The following is a 20883-nucleotide window of genomic DNA, read 5'->3' as shown; positions in this document are numbered from 1 at the left end:
CCTCTTTAACAGAGCAGCTCCACACTTCATCATTACGAGGGACTTGTACAAAGTGGGCCTGTCTGGTGCATAATGACCTATTTAAAGACAATGATAGGTGAACTTAGAACAGGCCAGCCCCCCAGCACACACAGACATATTGACTTTAAAAGGAGCTGGTCTCTGTGCCTTAAATGCCACCATTTCTGTGTCCACAGTCAGGAACATAAAGGCCATCAATATCAATCACCAGCATCATTATTTTCATTACTGCATTCCTTGATATTGATTTGTGACCATTACTGCCCTCTCTCTGATACCAGGGACCACCTCTCACACCCAGTAACCAACCATCCTCATTCATTCAGTATTCGCTAATCATCATTGTGGTGATAGAGGTTTCTAACCTCATTACAAAAGCCCATCAGCCTCCAGGCTTGTATGTATGATGAGGAGTATGTCTGTCCCCCATCTCCATGTTGTAGTCAGACGAGCCACACCAACCGAGTGAGGATAAAGGGAGAAGTCTTTCTCACGACTCCATCTTTTACTGCCTTCTGCAGCTCAGCCTTATGTTATGTGAGAGTCCCCAGTATTTCACTCGTATTTCAAAAGCACATTAACCAAAGAGCTTGGGCTATACATTAATCAAGATTAAATGTGAAATTCTGTGGCGGCCTAAAATCGAAACGGAGCACTCTTCATTTATGGCCCTTGTCTGCTTATGTAAATAGGGTCCCTATCTCCAGGGCTCGTGTTTCCTTTATTTGCCAGGCAAATCTCAGGACACGTGGTTTCTCTGATGCTCTATTTAGCTTTGGTTGTCCCCTGAGATTTTCCTGCCATGGCCAGAATGGCTTGAGTGCTCCCCTCCCTCCTTGGGTCTGCCCAACCCTGAGACACGTGCCTCCTCCTCATTGGCTTAATAGGCGCCCATAGCTAGTTGTTAGGAGAAATAAACCAATGCTGTTTCCTGCCAAGAAGCCATGAAATCTAGTTCACATGAAACTCAAATGTGCATTGAATTATTCCTAGATGAAATGGTCAAGGCCTGTACAGCGGCGCAGTATCTGTAGAGTGTAAATCAGGAAGTTGATGGAGGAAGTATTTCAGCTGGAGGATGGTTGGTAAACTGTGATGAAGGCTAAGGCTGGTGGCTCAGAGGATTACAGTATTGTGTGAAAATAACAACAGAGCTCTCTTAAAATGCCTCTGTGTGTTATTTCCCATCGAAATAGCCAAGCCGACCAAGAGATTGGTCACATACGTACTGTTTGGCCGCTTCAAGTGCTTACAAATGTTGGTGTTATAAACTTCTGACTTATACCCCCCTTCCCCCACCCCCTCCTGCTGACACTAATTTGTTCCAGGTTCAGTCTGTATGTACACATTACATGCCCCATATGATTGTTTAACAGCTGTCGTTCATATTGGCTCACCCTGTTTGTTTTCTTTTTATTTTCCTGTCCAGAGGAACATGGGTATTTCAGAAGTCTTTAAATGAGATTGCTTGTATTTGTTCAGCTGATTGTTTCACTGGAAATTTCTCTGCTGTTGTTTTACTCCATCTCTGTGTTCTCTCCTCCCACCCGAGTCATGTGGACATGCTTTCAGCTGCTGTAATCTTATGTTGATGTGACCTGACGTTGTCATTGTTAGCTGTTGATGATTCTCTCGTGCTCTGAACAGCCGTCGTCTCTCATTCACGTAACAAGTAATTCCTCCATTTTCTCTCTTTTCTCCTCCTCGTGAATAACCATCGTCCTCAACGCCCCGTCTCCCAAAATCCCTACTTTTGTCTGTCTCCTCCCCCCAATCATTCCATCTACTGAATCCCATTGTCAACCCACATACTCCCCGTCCCTCCTCGTCCTCCTCCTCCTCTCTTCTTCTGTCTCCCTCCCTCCTCATCTCCTTCCCGATCTGCCCCTCCCTCTCTGCAGGACTTCTGGCAGGTATGGGGTGTGTGCCGAGCAGCATGTGTGCACCTGAATGAAAAACTGCACTTTGTAGTCACTATCTACTCCCTCCCTCTCATTTCTACTTTTTCCTCTTCTTCCTCTTATGTCTCTGTTATAATCTTTCAAATACTCACTTCCCTGTTGTAATATGGCTATTCACTGCTGTTAGTCCAGGGGAACAGCTTACTAAGTCCTTTTTCTGTATTTGCCACATCTCGGCTTCAGCAAGTGTGACAGAACCAGACTCAGCTCAGTTTACGACTGCAGTCGATAGGACATCAGCTAACTGTGGCGTTAAAGTGTATATTTTCTAACCAGAAATCAGTAAACTGACGATAAAATGTTGAATTTACATCTGGCTTTTCTCTCACCGTGTATATATGTGCTGTAGGTATTACACACAGCCTGATGGGGGAAGTCAAACAGTATGAGCAAGGAAGTAGAACAAAACACCACCGTTGTATTTTCTTGTACAATGAGGCAGATTATATCATGGCCACAGAAAGAACTGGTTGGCTGGTCAGTAATTTAACCACAGTGCCAAAGTACATTAAAACTACAGATAAGCTACCTGTATTTATATTGCTAACCAAGGTCTATTTGATTGTCAGCCATTTTTAAACAAACTTTAAAGATGGTTGATGGTAAGTGGCCGTGGTATAAGCACAATAGTTACGCTCTGAGATGTCCCAATATGGAAAATAACAGATTTGGTCGAGGAAACGGCACCCATCTTGCTGGTGTGGCGTTCTTCACCTCTGCTTTATTTGTTAATTTCATATACCAGGACTCTTAAGTGGCTTCTGTCACTTCATAAATGTGTTTGAGTTTGTTCATTTTAGCATTTACGTGCTCCAAGTTTCCAGCGATGCTCCAAAATGTTTCACCAGAGTATATGGGAGAAACCTTTTGTCATTCAAATGTTCTGATGTACACATTTATGTTGGTAAATGTGCTAAATGGGCCCTGACCTATGAGCTTTATCGACTAAATGATCTGGTCTGTAAGCAGGTCTGAATGCCTCCGTCAGTCAGGATGACGTGGAGATAAGCCAAGCGCAGTAAAGGCAGGTAACAACCTGCACACCCTCTAATGACAGGGAGTGTCCAAAACCGAAGCAGGCACACAACCCATTGTGTGCACTTGTATAAAATATGCAGTCATACACTGTAATATTATCAGACGTTGTGTTGGAGACTGCCCCAGTGCCCTTTGTATAGCTTGAGACAGCTGCTTGCCGTGCCCTCCCTGCTGAATTATTGAAAGTGAGGACTTAATATTTTGCCTGTACAGGGATTAGTAAACGCTGCAGCACTGCTACAGAATTTATTTTACTTTACTAGTCAGTACCTCAAAGTAAAGTTCATGCACATTTACAGTCAAACTTTAAGGAGAATGTCAAGTCTTACAAAGCTGAGATGCAAAGATCATCTGAAATGAGTCACTCATAAGGAACTTGTCTTGGTCAATGCCAAATCATAGCAGTGCTGTTCCCCTGCGCTCCCTCTGTCTTGCTTTATAAACCTTTTCTCCTCATCCTTTCATCTCTTCTAAGAAATATCAGCTCCAGCTTTCCACATGCTTTGGCACTCTAGCCTTTCTCCCCAGCATGCACTGCTCTACTGCTTGTGTCTCACAGAGAAAGTAGCTGGTGGTGGCGCCCCCTCTCTGCGCATGGTGGCATCACAGGGTGGTTTTGGTCCCAGAAAACGGCTCTGTTAGCTAGGCTGTGTTGATGTGCTTGATAACCTTCACAAATCCATCCTCTGGATTGTCCGGATGTCAGTGCTGCATGATTTCTGTAGAGCATGGTTTAGAGTCACTGAAGACAGGACTTTCTCTGTGCATCTAAAATGTCTCCAAACTGTTCCTCCATGCTGTGGCCCTCTCTGTATGTAAAGCTACAACGTCTGCCATGTGACCTGCTGCGACTGAGAGCGTACACCTGTCACTCAGAGGGAGTGGGGAGAAAACAAGCCTCTGTTGTCATGTTCACTCTTTCTGATTTCACAGGAAGCTCCCAGGGGCTGCTGTTTGGACTGTCACTGCCCTGTTCCTCTCTTCTCCCACCGTCTTCAATTCTGACACACTTTCTTTGCCCTCTCTGTCAGTGTTCGTCTCTATAGAAGCTCACACACACTTAATCTTTCTCTATCTCCCCTCCTGATGGACAGTAGCAGAGGTTGGGTTGCTTGTACACCTGGTCAGCTAATTCGGTGCCGTCTCTCCTCTTGTGAGACAGCTGCTATTCCTCAGTGCAAAAATTTGTTGATTGAGCGTTCCACATCAGGATCCATTATTCTGATTGTGCTCCCAGAATAATTAGGAGTTATTAACGGTGCACCTGCTCTGCGTTTACCCCTGGGACTAGAGGTGGAAAGCCAATATGTTAGAGTTCTCTCCACCCGCACCCGCCCGCTTGCTCACCTACAGACTGTGGTGCTTTGGTTCCAAGGCATCATCATAAACAAGGATATGATACATCTCTGCCTCTCTGGTGGTCTGGGATGGACTTTGGGTATGTGTGTATGTTTTCTGTGGTGTACCTACAGAGTTCCTACAAAGTCTTGACTGCTTCATTTTAACTGTTATGTTTTCAAGGTTAGAAATATGCTTGAATTTGAATGTACTCCTTGAAAAATACTAAATTTTCAACAGAATCCGGTGTTTCATCGACACAATCACTCATGCGACCCATACATTTTTAAATATTTCAGATGAAAAAATCCTGTCATATTTGTTTGTCTCCTGGTGTCAAAATAGGCAATAGTAACAATTTAGATTTCATGATGAAGGCTTTGAGAGTCTGTACATGTTTGGCTCAGGTACCTTAAAGTGCTTAAAAAGTGTTTGAATTTTACTCTCACAGAGCTGTACAAACCCTGCACCTCACATAGAATCAAGCAGTGTGTGTGATTTTCTGTGGGACTTGGATGGAGACGGTGCCCTACTTGTATGTGTAGCAGCACAGGTGCACTTGCACCGTGACAGCTTTGAGCCACCATTGAGAAATGTCAGGCTCAGACGCGAGCTGACTTTACGCCTCAAGCAGGTCATCCGCAATTCTCTTTCCCACGAAAGTCACGTCTTTCATTGTGCCTGCCAAAGTGACATCAGCCCCCAGAGCTACCCCACCACACAAAGCGGCATAAAGGTACTGATCCATTTTTAATGCATTCATCTTGGACCCCCCCCACCCCACCCCATCTGTCACACTGTACATCTCTCTTTTTGGGGAAAAAAAAAAAAAAAATCAGCATAGCCCCACTGGTGTAGCTCTCTAGTACACCAAGTTCCATTGAGACTCACGTGTACAAAAGATGAGCGGTCGCTCGGGGACAGGCATCACTCAAGCGCGCACACACACCAAACATGAACGCACTGACAAAAGAAGTGGGCACAGATTTCCTCTCTTCACAGCTTGAGCATTTCATAGTCAGCAGCAGGTCGCGTCCCAGACCCATAAATTCAGATCGTTGTCGTGACCCTCAGTGGAGACCGCGTAGACAACAGAGTCACATGAAAAAAGTCATTTTGTCTTTAGTCTGATGATTAATGTTTTAAAGCTTTAACACAGACTATGCGGCATTTATCCACGTCTTTCATCATCAATCAATCAATCAATTTTCCTCACTCTTGTTATCGGGCGTCTGCAGCTGCAGTGTTGGACAGGGTCACAGATCTAATCAGTAACAAAGCACTACAGTCAGTGCAGTGGTATTGCAGAGGGCCAATCTAAACTGCCATCAGCTCTTAAGCCAAGTGTATGGCCACACAAAGTGCTGCTGGAGCAGCATAAATAACGCCGACACTAGCAGAAAATGAATGGGTGGCACATGACATATTTGGAGTATCCAAATGTTCACGTCTGAGGATTACACTATAGTTTGTCGAATTTTGTGTCATCGCAGTCGCTTTACCAGCTGCCTGTTTTCTTTCATTACGACATGATAATGCGAGATGTCAGAAATGTGTGCCTCCTCATCAGCACAGCTGTGATATAATTGAACCCATCAGAGCAACACTGCCATGTGGTTGATTTGATCGTTTAAACTTGTTTATATCCTATATTTGTTTGGAATTAAAAGAAAGTAACAAATGGAGATCATTTGTTAAAGCGTTCATCGTTTGTTGAGAATTTTCTTCACTCAGCGTTACAGTAGTTATAGAAGCTAGGCATATGTATAATGTGTCGCTACAAGCATATAACGTGTCAGTTTAGGGTTTTAACGATGAAATGTGAGAATCCTGAAGACCTACTTATGCATTCCAAGTTTTTAAGTATGTCGCTTTTCCATTGTGTGCCTAGAAAGTGTTTCTCAGCGGCTCATGTCAAATGAGCAGAAAGAGCTTCAGCCCCATTTGCATGCGCGCCTCTGGCTGTGCTTGACTTACATGAGTCTCATTTGTTGGACTCTTTAAGCTTGGGCTAGTTGAAATTTGGCCAGGGCAGCTATCAGGGCTGCTCTGTACCCGGGTGCTCTGGAGAGATTAGCCCGGACCAAACCCTTAACCCCGCCTGTGTGTGTATATGACAGCAGTGCGTTTGACTGCCCCGCCGCCAGGGCCGTCCAGCCGGCAGCTCTGTCAGCACTGCGTTTCTGCCTCAGCTCACAGGCTAGTTGGTTTGTTCAGCCCGTCATCTGGACGCAGCCCCTGGACTTTGCCGCTGCGTAGCTGACGCGCACATACATCTATGAACACATGAGCGGGCTCAGGGGAGAAATTTAAAAGGAAATCATGCTCACATGCAAACAAGCCGCTACGAAGCTGACACTGATCGACAGACATGCCTGCTGACAGAGCAGGCTTTAGCTGTTAATTAAATTGACTGCTGCAGCAATTAGGATTACAGTCATTTGAAGATCAGTGCTGTGGGAAAAATCTACGATGAGAGTTAAATACCGGCTCCAACGTAGTCAGGTCATTTTTAGTGATTGCAGCAGCATGTTTTATTGGTGTAATGTCCTTTGGGTCGATGAATCAAAACTGATGAAGGACAAAACTGATGAGACACAGAGCCTAATTCTGTCAGGGGAATTAAGTGACCTAGTAGGTGCCTCTTGAAGTTAAAATGTTTTTACCATTTATCTGAATTTCACATGTATTTTCTTACTGTTGACTGGCTTGTTGCTGGCGCACCCAATATGGCACAGCTTCAGTGTGATGCTGAGGTTTTCACCGGTACCGTAAAGATGGAGGATGATGATAGCACACGATCTTACAGCAGAGCCACAAGCTCCTTTGAAGAAAGCCCAAAAGCCGAGATTAAACCCACAGTGCAGCTTGATATACACACTTGCCATACCTCTGTGTCTGCTAGAGAGAGTGCACAGTGTTACATCATACATCTGTTGGAGAGATGTACAGTGGGATAGCACGTTGTGTATGTGAGCGAGTGAAAGCTGTATTGTCGGCTCAGCAGTGAAGTCGGTGGATCCCAAAAGAGAATTTTGTTCTCTTCTGCCTGGGACACAGGGAGCATCAGAAGAGACTCAAGGCTCCGTGTCAGTCTGTTTATTGGTTAGTGTGCCTGTGCACACTCTCAGGTCTCTTCTTTCATCAGCCAAACATGCATCTGCTTCCACTCTTCAGCCACTATATTTGGACTTCAGTGTCATGTTGGCTTTTTTTGTGGGGGCATTTTTGTCCTTGAGTCAGGACGCTGTAAAAAGTGAGTTAATATGCATAATGTGCTCTGTGCCTCCGTTCTGATCATCATAATGAGGCCCAATGTGTTTATGCCTCTCATGTGTGTATTTGTGTAGCAGTCTGTGTGGGCATGAGTGCGTGCCTGCCCATTGAAATACGCACTTTGTGTTTTTTGGACTGGCATCAGGACTCTGGCTCACCTCAGGCCCCAGAGGGCTGAGCGTCATCGTCCAAAACTCAGGGACCAGTACCAACCTCTTTTACTCTCAGCCACTGTCACGTTCTCTTTTTACTCTTCCTCTATGTTCATACCTGTCCCTTTCTCTAATCTCTCTCAAACACTTGAATGCCCTCAACTGTTATTGCACCAAGAGTAAAATTTTTGCCTTTTTGGTATCTCTCTGTTTCCCAACCTTTTAGCACTGCTCCAGAAATAACTCTCTCACCTCCTCCTCTCTCTCCCACTCCCTTCTCTCCTACTGTAAATGAAGATATTGTCAATAATAAATGTTACAGTAGAAACCACTATTGCCTATATTTGCATCACTGACATTTAACAGTCCAGAATTGGGGCGAGTGGTGTGTTTTATGAGGTTATAACAGTTGTCTTTAGCAGCCATTATACAGTCTGTATCTCATGAGGAGGGAGTTGGTGTATGGGGAAAGAATTTGAAAGAATTTGGTCATCTTATGCTATGAAGGGGGATGCCACTAAATTTCAGTCTTCAGATATGTGTTTTTTCAGAGTTTAAGTCTTTGTCCTTTTCGATAGACAACAATGGACTAGCTTTCATATGCAGCATGCACTCAGCATACAGCTCCAATTACAATAATAGGACGACTAACAGGAAAGATCTAAATCTAAATATAATATAAATGATTGCTATGACAGCCTTTTTGGTGGAGCTGCATCATTTTGTATTTTGGGGAAATCACTCTTTCCTTGACTCCTTCTAATTTTGGCAGACATTGTTCATGCGTGCTGAAAGGTAATTACAGACTGCAGGGAAGGCAAGACATATTTGAATCCTTAATTTGAGTGGTGTCCCCCAATTATCTTGTTTTGAGCAAAATGTTTTTTGTGTGTGTATATGTGTGTGCGTGTGACAATGTGAATTCACATGCTTGTCTTTGTTGTCCAAGGCCCTGCTAAAGACAGCAGGGGCCACACTGTTCTCTAACGGTTGTTTCTCATCCTTCCTCCTCCTCTGAATTGGACCTCTTACAGACGGAGGTAACTCCACGTGGGCTCAGCGTGGCCCAGTACCCCCCACCCTCCCCACCCCTAAAGGCATGCTCTGTCCGTCTGTCCACTCTGTTTGATGGAGCGTCCTACCAGCGGGACACTGTCTTTCAAGTCTCTATCGCTGACTGTATAGTGTGCATGTGGTTAAGTCTCACTTTCATGCAATGCTGCGAATATACACATGCTAACAGGTGAAAACGTCAGTTAAATGTGTGTCTGTGTGTGTGAAAGAGACAGTTAAAGTCTGTTTTTAATGATTAATACATTTGAGGTGTATTACAGATGTGGTTCATCAATAGTGTGTGTTTGTGCTACAGTCTCTCGTGATGTTTTCCCTCTCTTTGTGTGTCACACTGTGAGTACAGCCTCTGGTGGATAACGTGTTTTGCACTCGAACTGACCACAGACTAATTGTTCATCACTACCACCATCCTCACCTGCCTGTACGGCTCCATGTGTATGCAGCATGTCTGTCTGCATGACTGTTATTGTGATGAGACATCTTTCCATTGTCATCCTTATGCACCAGGGCTACTTTTAATGTGCGTTTGTGTGTATGTGTCTGTGTGTGTAGGTTTCTGTGTTTGAGCACAGCCAGTCTCTGAATGAGCTTCACCCTCAGACACATACACACACACACACACACACACACACACACACACACACACACACACACTTGTTTTCTCACACACAAAGCCACACCTGGGGCAGCTGTAAAAGCTATAGGGCTCATGCTGAATCATGTGAAATGTTTTAATTTAACTTCTCCCTTTTCTTTTGGGATGAGCAGAAGATCGCCCAGGAGAGGGAGAAGTTTGCAGATGAGGACAGCATATTTTACACACTGGGAGAATGTGGCCTCATCTCCTTCTCTGACTACATCTTCCTCACCACTGTGCTGTCCAGTAAGTATATTGTCAAAGTGTACAGACATCCTGTTCCTCATCCTTAACATGAACATGAAAAGGACATAAATGTTACAACTTGATACTGTTAGCCAGGCTATGAAGCTGACTGGATGATGTCCAGCTTTGTTAATAATGTACCAAGCTAGCTGGCTTGGAGATGTTGTGTTTCACAGAATCAGTTTGTTTAAGCTGCTCCTGGAACTGGTGGTGGACACAGGAAGTCAATTTCACATTAACGCCTCCTTTCTGAATGTGTCAAAGATCATGGTAATGAAATTGAAGCTTTGACTCCTTCCTCGAGTAAACTTTTATCCCCCAGCTTAGCTCCAACATTTATTATAATCCGTTCATATGGAGAAAGCCTCTGGGGACGTTTTCAAGGACAAGTCATTTTTAAGCAGACAGGGCAGGGTGCCTTATGGTTGGTTTCAATCCATTTAACACAGCCACCAAAAGGAGGAGGACGTATTTTGCCTTGCAGGACTCCTGGTGGTACATACTGCTTTTGTACAGTCTGAATCCTCAGACTTAAGAGAAGACAAGATTAATCTTTAATATTTCCTTTGAAGGAGTTGGACTGTTAAAGCAGCAAATGGTTATGCTGTTGCACTGTTGTAAAAAATGAAAAGAATTTAACAAAGAGATTATATAATGTTGTGTCGCAATATTTTTTGGCTCTGTAAATTATACGGCTGTGTGCACAGTCCCACAAAACCACAAAGAATAGAAATATGTGAAAATGTAACAGAACCTTAAATATGATGACGTAAATTAATTCTTAAGTGCTATCTAAGGTGTAAATGTAGTAGCAACATGAAATGTATGCAAGTACTTAAGGGCCATCCTCCACATGAGTGCTACGCGGCTGGCGATTGATTCCCATCAGAGAAGGGGATCTTCGTCTGTGTCTGACATGCTGCCAAACTGCAGCAGTGGGGTTTTTTTGGGGACCAGTTCGCTTGCGTTCACCATCTGTTGTTTCTAATTCTCCCTTTTGAGGAAAAGCTGTCGCATGATGCACAATTACGATTGGTTCTAACTAGTTAAATCTTTTTTGACAGGTTATTTTTTTTGACAAATGACATTGTTTAAAAAAGTTCTGTCATCAGTTCCAGCAGTCATGTAGCAATCATTGTGCAGTCTGATGGCAATTTGACTCCAAAAAGAGTTTCTTTATCACCCCATGTTGCACCACTGGGGAGTAAGATGAAGGCTGCTGCAGTTTGTGTGTAATGTCTGAGTCAGTATTGAACTCCTAAACTGTTGTTTGGGTAAATCCAGTGTGACATTGACGTTGTTTTAATATTGTGTTGTATTGATTTCTGAATTTGACTTTTTGTGTCCAGCTCCCCAGAGGAACTTTGAGATCGCCTTCAAGATGTTTGACCTGAACGGTGATGGAGAGGTGGATCTGGAGGAGTTTGACCAGGTGAGGCTGTGATCAGCAGTCACTCACAAACAGACACAAAATCAACAGATTAGAGGAGACACAAGGTCAAAAGAGCCAGCCCACACTTTTTTTATACTGTGCTTTATTATCTGAAGTGCTGTGCTCTGCACTCCATCTGATAGGGTTCATTACATGTATAGTATTATTTAGATCGATAGATTTGATTGCTTTGTAAAATGAAGCAACCAAGTAAATTTGTTTGTATTTTATATCAAGTTAATCTTCCACAAACCTGATAATTTTTTTTATTGTGAGTAGTTTTAAACTTTTTTTAAAACAGTTTCTCTGACACTTTTAATGACTTCTACACCCTCATCCTGGTTGACCATCCTCATCTTCAGGTCCAGAGCATCATTCGTTCACAGACCAGTATGGGCATGCGACACCGCGACCGCTCCACCACAGGAAACACCCTGAAGACAGCCGGCTGCAGCTCTGCTCTCACCACCTACTTCTTTGGAGAAGACCTGAAGGGAAAACTCACCATCGGCAGCTTTCTTGAGTTTCAGAGGAAGCTGCAGCATGATGTGCTCAAACTAGAGGTAATGGAAAAGGAAGGGGAATGAGTGGAGGTTATTCATCTTGAATGTTACAGCTTTGCTGAAATCTGAAATATTAGCCTCCTCTGCACCCACACAGGCAAATTGACAGCTTCTCAACACAGGGGAGGTAAATTAGTCCCCCTGTAAACAAACAAACAAATAAACCAAAAAATGTTCAAGAGCCAGGGGAGACGCAAGGAGACAGTGACAGGTGAGCTTTATTCACAATACAACGGAAAACAAGGGCAGGAGATGACAAATGTGCTGCGTTGATTGTCTGTCAGCGCCGGTCAGTGTCACTCTCTCAAAACTGTGACAGTGAAGTATAAAAGCCATCGTCTGTCTCTTCAGAGTGCCACCAGAGCCCCTCCCCTACCTCCACAGTAACAGCAACTCATCAGTGTAGTTGAGCATATGGTTTTTCTAATCTATTTAATCAGCGTGGGTGGTGCCAAACTGATACACGGAAGCCTAATGAAGTGCCATCATCTGAAGCTCCAAGAACAGGACTCAAGTTGGAGCATTTGCCAGAAAGAAAGCGCTGTCTGTCAGGTCTTAATGATACCACAATGAAGAGAGGGAAATCATCGCAGCACAGACACGGCTGACACTAACATTGGTAATCCAGTTCCCCAAGTGTTACTGTCACATGCCGGCCCGCACTCCTCTCTTTATCTGCTGAGGTTGCAGCTCACCCTGGGCTATATGTCACCAACTGGAGCTGTTTTATCAGCAGTACCAAACTCCTTTTCTCACTTACTTCTCTTATTCTTGTTTTTGTAACTCTTACTGTACCACTTGCTCATGAATTCCCCAGAAAAGGTGGAATTACAGTCTGGGTTCAGAGCATAATATACAGGTTATACCATTTTCAAAACACAGGGATGGACAATTTTATTATTAAGCCTGTATGTCCAAGCATAATGACAGAAATGTCAGAATAACCAAATAATCGATATCTTTAGACAGATGTAAAAAATGATCATGTAACAACAATGTCACAGCTTTACTGAGCTTTATAGTTTAGCTGCCCAGACCACAAATTTACTGTTTTGGTTTGCTCTCACCGTCTCATAGGGCTGTTTTTAGTAGCTACAGACAGCTGTTTTCAGCAAAAAAACCCACTGTGCCCTCCCTGCTCAGCACCAAACAGCAGACAGACACAGTTAGCGACTCGCTGGTGAGCACAGTGGAGCACTAAAGAGCCCGATATTTCCCTCAGGAGTTGGTGGAGACCTAAAACAGAGCTCAAAGAGAGTGAATATTGGATTTACGCTCGTCAGGTGTCCAGAAACACCAGTTCGCCATATCAAGTGAAGAGATGCAATAATGTCAGTTTTGTGTTCACAGCTTGTTTCTGCCGCCTACAATTGCCGAAAAAATCAGTTATTGCAGGTTCAAAGTGACTTCATCTCACAAAAGGAAGATCCTCTGTAGGTGCATTGAGTGGTAAGGTCACCCCTGAAATATTCACTCCAGGCGTGTTTTGGCCTAGTCATGAGCTGCCTCTCGCAAGTGGAACAAATTAACATTTTGAGAGGTCGGTACGTTCAGAGAGGAAGAAGGGAGGGGAGCCGTGTGGCTGTTGGGACAGTCTCAGACATAAATTGACTGGATTGACCTGACACAGCCAAGGCCCACTGCTGTTAAGCCATGCTCCAGTGGGACATTGTAGTAAAAAAAAAAACATGCAGATTTAATGTCACCAATGCCAGCTCCAAGCATGATTCAACTTGGAGCCTGATGCAAGTATTTACTGTTTCCCATCTCAACATGCCCCCCTCCTCCTATTAATTTGTTTGTCCCTCTGCATAGCATTCAATCTTCATCATGTTTCTCTCCCCCTTCCCCCCTCCAGTTTGAGAGGAACGATCCTGTGAACGGCAGAATCAGTGAGAGACAGTTTGGGGGCATGCTGCTGGCCTATAGTGGCGTCCAGTCTCGTAAACTCAAGCAGATGCAGAAGGGCCTGAAGAAGATGTTTAAGGATGCACAGGTAGATCTCTCTCTGTCTGTGTTCTTATCCCCGCTTTCCTACAGCTCTGAGATAAGTGATGGGTGCTCTGTGGTCATGTGTGATGCTTGATATGGTGATGTGAGTCTTTTAACTAATTGGCCTACATGGAAGGACGCATGACAGACGGCTTGTGCCTGAGGGAAAAGTGCTGACGGCGTGTGCCGGGACATTGAGTGTGTGAGAGACGGGATGAGAGATAATACATCACCGGGAGAAGATAGCACATTCGAAGGCTGATGTTACCCACCTGACCAACACTCACTCTCGCTACCATCCGCTATCTCTGTTTGTAGTGATCAAATACAGAGCAGCCAGTGCTCAGCTACAGGGCGTAATTAGTCCTCTCTCTTTGAGCCTTTTAATAAACAGCTTCGTAGTCTGTGATTGTTTCAGGCTTTGTCCTCCTCATTGGCTCTCGAATCAATCAACAACTCCTTCAGTGTAGTTTACCTCAGTTTGTACAACTCCATTGCAAGATTTCCTACAAAAAAAAGAGTTCTGACTCTCCTTCGCCTTGTTAGTCTTTCACCAACCACCACATGACTTACGCAAGTCAAATTTCTCCACTGGGACAGACCAAACGGAGGAAGAATGGAAAAATATTCAAGATGCAGAGGGCTTGAAGCCAACTTCAGTATATACCTATTCCTTTCCTATTTCCATTGAACCTTGCTTCCGTGCTGGTTCTGTCTCAGTGTAATGAGCCCCATCAGTCAATTGATTGAAGTTACACCCATGCATATTCTAACCCCAGAGGTGTCGCAGCAAAATACCTCCATTTTCTTTTTTTCTTCTTTTTTTTTTTTTAAAGTATGCGTCACATAATAGCTTGTTGGTGTATATTAAAGCACAGCAGATGCCAGACTGAACTATGATCAGGCAAGTTTGATGGTTAAATGCAGTGACTATCCGAGAAAAGAAGCTGAAAGCAGGACGCTGCTGTTCCTCCCAGGCAGGAGGAAAAAGAAATGAGGCTGGGTGCTGCCAGAGTTTTTGTTTTCCTCAAAGGAATTGAACTGCAGTAAGCGTCTCTCTCTCATTCTCTTTCCCTCTTTTACTGTTTACCCTCTCTTTTCCCATCCTGCCCTCTGTCTCTCAGCATTGGCATAACCTGTAATGTAAATGCGAAAAGTGTTATTTACAGCCTAAGACCAGCTGCTCACTTTTCTTTGCAAATGAGCTCATCAGCAGCGAGGCAGCTGTGTGTCTCTGCGTTTGTTGATATGTGTACATGTGCACGTGTGTCTTAGGCCGTCTGTTCTCCTTCCCGTGCACCCATGTGTGTCGACCGCTTCTGCCCACTTTGTGTCACACTGCTGAGCTACTTCCAAAGTGTCATTGTGTAGTCGCAGCTCTTGTCATGACAATATGTGGTCGATTTTTTACAGGATTGCGGTGCTCCAATGGCTCAGGTGAAACTGCAGGAATGATTTGCTCCTGATTTGTCACTGGCTTTCTCACCCAGACTCTTTGTGTTTGTGTGTGAATGTGTGTGGCCGCGTATGTGTATTTTCCTGTCTTGTGCAGGGCATCACATTTGAGGAGGTGGAGAATTTCTTCACTTTCCTGAAGAACGTGAATGACGTTGACACAGCCCTGAGCTTCTACCACATGGCTGGAGCCTCCATAGACAAAGGTACACCCACGTTTGCCCTTTTCTTCTCACATTCTCTCTTTCCTCCTAATTACTCCCCTTAAGACTTAACTCTTGTCACTTTTGTCTTCTCGGAGCTGTGAACACTCAGCCAGCCAGATGCGCTTCCCTCATCTCTTTTTGCTAGGCTTTTGGCCATCCATCCATTTATCTGCTGCCTCTTCCCTCATGCTTAAAATCCAAGAACCATCCATCCATCTATACACATATTTCAGTGACTGTAGAGTTTAACCAACACAAAGTACCCTAAATCAAGACGTTAGAATTGGAATTGAAAGGTTTTCTTTACAATAAAAGCCACCTGCTGTTTAGCCAGTTGAACGCTTTAATGTGAAGCAGCTGCAGTCGGACGCTCCATTTGCCTTAGCAGTAACTGAATAAAACATGTTCAGAGAGAAAACACTGAACTGAATGTAAATGCAGTGAATGCCCACTGCGGAAAAAATGCAGCTCAGAACGGGTGTCATAAATTGGGTTGATGAAACGTTAAGGATTATGATATCAGACAGATAGTGGAGTGTGGTTGACCCTGCATTCTCACCCCTGAAGAACGGTTATTCAACAAGACAAATTACTGAGTGTCCAATCAGTCATTAAATTAGTATGATGTCATTTATCTTCGTCAACATTCACTTCTTTTTTTTTTTTACCGGATTCATCTGCCTGTCTGACCCTAACAATGAAAGTCAATTGAATGTGAGAGCGGCACAGGCAGTGAGGACCTGTAGCTTTTATAGTATGGCAATTGCTTGATGAGTCAATGTTTTCTTTATTTATGGCAGAGATTCAGCCCTTCAGTAGGCCTCCATATGTTATCTGTCAGCACATCCATTAGTTCTGACTCACTGATGAAACAGCAGCTGCTTCAAGGGAGCGTAAGGTCGACCCTTAGGTGCTTGTTTCCAGCAAATGGTTTCAGCTGCATGTCTACGCCAACTGTCTAACAAGCCTTGTATGTGTGTGCTGTGGAGGGGTTTTGAAACATCAGGCTGCTGTGTGTTCGTAGAGAGCTGACAAATTATGTGCGTTGTCACAGTGAACTCGTCTCCCTACTCTTCAAACCTAAAGGAGCTCTCATATTTCTTCCTTGTCTTTTCCATCTTGGTTTCTCTTTTACGTCTCTCTCATCTCACTCTCAAGTCTGATGTTTTCATACCCTTTTAGTACACTTTCTCATATGTGCGTGTGCGATCTGGAACCGCACAGTCTTTCTTAAAGGTAGGCAAGAGGGCCGCTAATGAGATTCTTGGTGGAGTGATTCAGCTGTTTTGTTTTGTTTTGTTTTGTTTTGCCATTTGCAGCAACATTTGGTCAGACATTGTTCTTTTCATCCCAGCCCTCTCCTCTGTCTCCTACTCGTCTGTTTCGCTTTGCTACTCCACTTGTTTGCCCTTTGAAGTCTGATAATCAGTCAGTCTTGTTGTTCATTTTTCTTTTTTGTCCTCTCCTCAGTCCCACTCCTTTTCTCTTAGTCTCTACACCTCCATCCCCTCCTGCCTTCGAATTTTTTTCTCATACCTCTCAGCCAGTCTCATTGTCAGCTGGATGTCCTCAGCCTCGGCCCCTCAGCCCCTTCTTTCTCTTTCTTATGTTCATCAGATAAGAGTCTCCCCGGTGAACGGGAGCCCTGTCTGCTATTGATCGCGAGCAGTTTGGCTCGCACACAATGTCCTCCACATGGGCCATTTATGAGCTGGCTTGTGTAATTCGCACCTCTATTACTCTGTCCCACACATGGTGAATCTCTCTATCTGTGCTTCCCTCCCTCTGTCTCTCAGCTACCATGAAGCAGGTGGCCCGCACCGTGGCCAAAGTGGAGCTGTCGGATCACGTGTGCGACGTGGTGTTCGCTCTGTTCGACTGTGACGGTAAGTACCTGGCTGGCTTGTCATCGCTCTTCTCTGGAAATCATCAATAAACACAAGCCTTCTCCTGCTCTTACTTACTCTTCCTCTATTATTTCATCATCTTTCCCCCTGTCCATCGCCCCTCTCTCCCCTCTCCTCTCCCTCCCTCTGTCTGTCTGTCTTCCTCAGGGAACGGCGAGCTGAGTAATAAAGAGTTCATAGCCATTATGAAGCAGCGGCTGATGCGTGGGCTGGAGAAACCCAAGGACATGGGCTTCACTCGGCTGGTGCGCGCCATGTGGAAGTGTGCCCAGGATACTGCATGGGACTTTGCCACACCAAAGACACAATAGAGAGCAGGAGAGAAAAGGTGGCATGTGAATAAAGCAACAACACCAGGAGCATCAAAGACACTCTCCTTCAACAGATGGCGAGAATTTAAATAGACAATTAATGCAACAGAGTCATTAGGACTGCAGTGCTGAGGGGCATCATCAATCATTAAGGCATGTCGCTGCAGTTTAAACTATCAATATAGTGACTGAAGCATGCTGACGCAGCGCCGTGTGTCCTGAAAGGCTTTGCTAGTTTGCCTGTGCAAGACATCATGGATATTTGTGTATCTTCAAATATGCAAAGTTTGTATGTTTATTTTTGCCATATTCAACAGAGGAATGCAGTGCCAGCAGGTGAGTGTGTGACCCGCGGTCAAACGCTAAAAACAACACTTTTGTATTCATATTAAACACGTTGTACTCCAAAAGACAAGACAAGATGTGGAATAGATTTTATTTGACCTCCAGCTGTGTAAATGCCGCGGTATGTCTGTTCTATAGCGACAACAGACTCTTAGTTATTTCTTTGGTCGGGCAGCGAGCAGAAGTCTGCAATCTTGTTAGCATCTCTTCATTCAGTCTGCTAGCGAGCTGCGTCTTCACTCCGAACATTCTGTGTCCAGAAAAGACCAATGATGCTTGTCTTGCTCTGCAATGTACTGTTCAAAGTGTGTATCCTAATTATTGCTCACTGAAACACTTTATATATGTTCAAAGAAATGCTCTATTAAAGATGTTTTGAATAATGTAAGCTGATGGAGCTCTGTGAGCGACTGTGTTCTGTTTGACTTGTAAATGGGATTGTTGACCCGTCGTGTTTTCATTTTTGCTCCTTGGCACAGCGGGGCACTAGCGAGACAAATCAAGGGCCACCAGAGAAGTCATTTGTCATGTGTAATGGAATGGGGTCTAACATTTTTTGGCAAAAGTGCAAAGCTGATTGTATGCAGGGCCTCTGAGTGTGTGCCAGAGGAAGAAAAAGATGGTAATGTGTGTGTGGAAGAGCAGTCAGCAGTTTTGTCTAATTGAAATGGACAGGATGGCCAGTGCTCGGCATCTGCTGCCCCTTCGTACACATTCATTGGCTTGCTCTCGTGCACACACTGTGACTGACAGACCGAAGTGGTACTCTGGAGTGATTGCAAGGCAGGAGATTAGGTTTCAGGGCCTCTCATCAGTATTCCTCAGCCGTGTTCTTTCCAGACCTTAAGTCTGGCATTAACAATCACATGCAACCCAAAATAATTTAAAAATGTGTGAAAACCATCCATCTCCAGAACACAGAGAGGAAAAACAAGCTTGTTTCATGAATGCATTTTTCTACACTATTCAAATGTCGTTTTAAATGGTTTGTTAATTGTAATCGTGAAAAATGCATTCCTTTTTATATCCAACCATCAGTCCAAAAACCAAAGAAAAGCAATGTACAGTGATTTAAAACACAGAAGAGCCGCAAGTAAGACCACTGAAGAAATGTTTGTCTGATCCGTGACTTTAACGATTGCTTTGTGATAAGAAATGCTCATTTTCTTGTAGATTTCAGTCTGCCACCATGCAGTATAACCTCTCCACAACCGTCCTATCTGCACTGAAAACTTGCCCAGTAACAGCTCTACAGTGGCTCTCAGTTCCCTGCTTGGTGAGCACTGAAGCAATGCTCACCTGTTAGCTGACATGGAAGGGGGCCCTCAGTGTCAGACTCGGGTTTGGGGGGGGCAGGGGTGAAAGAAAACTAAAAGGGCTCTAGCTGCATGTGATGGCACGCAGAGTTGTGTGCGGAAGCCGCTCCAAACCCTGGTAAAGATTACATTTGTTTAATTTTGTGACTCAGATTTAAAGTATGACTGCCACACAGGGAGCTATGAACTATCTAACCGTGTTAGGAGGCCAACTCATTTTATTGACAGCCGGTGAGCCTCATGAATTTAGTAGATTCTGACTGAATGAGTTTGACATTAACACGCAGTCAAAAATGTTGCAGTCAACTGTATTGTGTACACTTCAGCTTTATCGGTGCTGACTGTGTGCTTATGGGCTTAATAACTTGATAGCAGTGTCAATGTGTGCTTTCACACCGTACCAGCAACATATGTTGAAAGTAAGACATGAAAGAAATGCATATTTGCCACTTGACTATTTCCTTTTTTTAATACATTGTACTTATTTGGAGTTGTTTATTTTTGTCATCACTGGGCAACAATTCCACAATAATCTTTCAGCATAGCTGAGAGAAAACTGGATTTCTGCACCTCCTCTCGGTTCTGCTTTTCAGGCTTCAGAAAAAGTAGCAGTCACTTCAGAGAGAGGGAGTTCCTGTTGGCTATTCTACACACGCAGATGGCTGCGCACAGACCTTCAGATAGTGAAAGCCCAGTGTCACATAGCGAGACCTATCCTATCCCCACACCTCGTTTTAGCCCCGGAGAAAGTAAAAGCTTCAGTTAAAGGTGGAAAATCCTGCAGCTTGTGATGAATTTCAAACACCTCCTTTGCCTACAATGGTGCATAGTACAACACGTGTTTCGGGCTCATTATGGGGGCTGTGTCATAGCCTCTCATACTGCTGTTAGACGCTATTGCAGCTGCCTCTGAAGCCTGGGTCCTCTGCCCTGGGGCCATGAAACATTGCAGGGCTCTGAGAAGACCAGTTGCGGCTTGAGGGACCGGGGTCTTTCCAGGGCTCACGCCATGGCGAGCGGGCCCTATGAGGTGTGAGCAGCTGACTCCTGCTTCTGTTTAAACGTATGGGTTTGGTGGAAGTTTTTCGGTTGTGGCCTACTGCAGCTTTCATGGAGTATTACTACATTAAAGTATTAATACTTTCAATTCAGTATGTGACATGATGACTTTTCCAGAAAGTTATAAACAGTTCATACATGGTGAGGAGAAGTGGTCTAACAGATGTCTTTGTTTCGACCTTCAGATGGACCTGCACTACACGTGAACAGCTGTCCTCATCCTCTGTAGGATCTCAGCACCAACCTCCAGCAGCAGCTCCTCACCCCTCTGACCCTGACTCCTTCACTCGCTGTCACAGCTTTTCCCCTGCCTTCTCCTCCAATTCTTCCTCCTCTCGCACCTCCTCCTGTAGTCCTTCTTCTGGCACCTCCTCTCACTCTTCTTTTAGCTCCTCCTCTTGCTCTTCCTCAACATCTTCCCCCTAAGCTTTCCCCCTAGCTCTCCTATTCCAGGGTCAGAGGAGGAACACTGGACTCGTGTGCCATCAGACGATCTGACCAAGGTCACCCTGTGAAAGCTGCAAAGAGCAGTTTCCTCCATCCAACCTCAGGCA

General features: G+C 44.5%; 2 protein-coding genes across 3 annotated transcripts in view; one reads left to right on the top strand and one right to left on the bottom strand.

The window, feature by feature from the left end:
* micu1 (mitochondrial calcium uptake 1) overlaps positions 1 to 18342 on the top strand; it is a 31154-nt gene extending 12812 nt beyond the window's left edge. Inside the window, exons 6-14 of one of the 2 annotated variants that reach the window (XM_070977093.1) lie at positions 1923 to 1934; positions 2575 to 2577; positions 9626 to 9743; positions 11093 to 11175; positions 11538 to 11738; positions 13597 to 13734; positions 15283 to 15391; positions 17188 to 17277; positions 17446 to 18342. In XM_070977093.1, the coding sequence (XP_070833194.1) occupies positions 1923 to 1934; positions 2575 to 2577; positions 9626 to 9743; positions 11093 to 11175; positions 11538 to 11738; positions 13597 to 13734; positions 15283 to 15391; positions 17188 to 17277; positions 17446 to 17609 (918 nt within the window). In that variant the 3' untranslated portion in view covers positions 17610 to 18342. The remainder of the gene's footprint in view (positions 1 to 1922; positions 1935 to 2574; positions 2578 to 9625; positions 9744 to 11092; positions 11176 to 11537; positions 11739 to 13596; positions 13735 to 15282; positions 15392 to 17187; positions 17278 to 17445) is intronic. The other variant, XM_070977092.1, reaches the window with a different exon arrangement.
* The window catches only part of slc29a3 (solute carrier family 29 member 3), a 79870-nt gene that overhangs the window by 28284 nt on the left and 30703 nt on the right, over positions 1 to 20883 (bottom strand). The gene's annotated exons all lie outside the window — the stretch shown is intronic.

The sequence above is a fragment of the Chaetodon trifascialis genome, chromosome 13, assembly GCF_039877785.1.
Source record: "Chaetodon trifascialis isolate fChaTrf1 chromosome 13, fChaTrf1.hap1, whole genome shotgun sequence".
Taxonomy (NCBI): domain Eukaryota; kingdom Metazoa; phylum Chordata; class Actinopteri; order Chaetodontiformes; family Chaetodontidae; genus Chaetodon; species Chaetodon trifascialis.
This window is presented reverse-complemented; position numbering and strand designations above follow the sequence as displayed.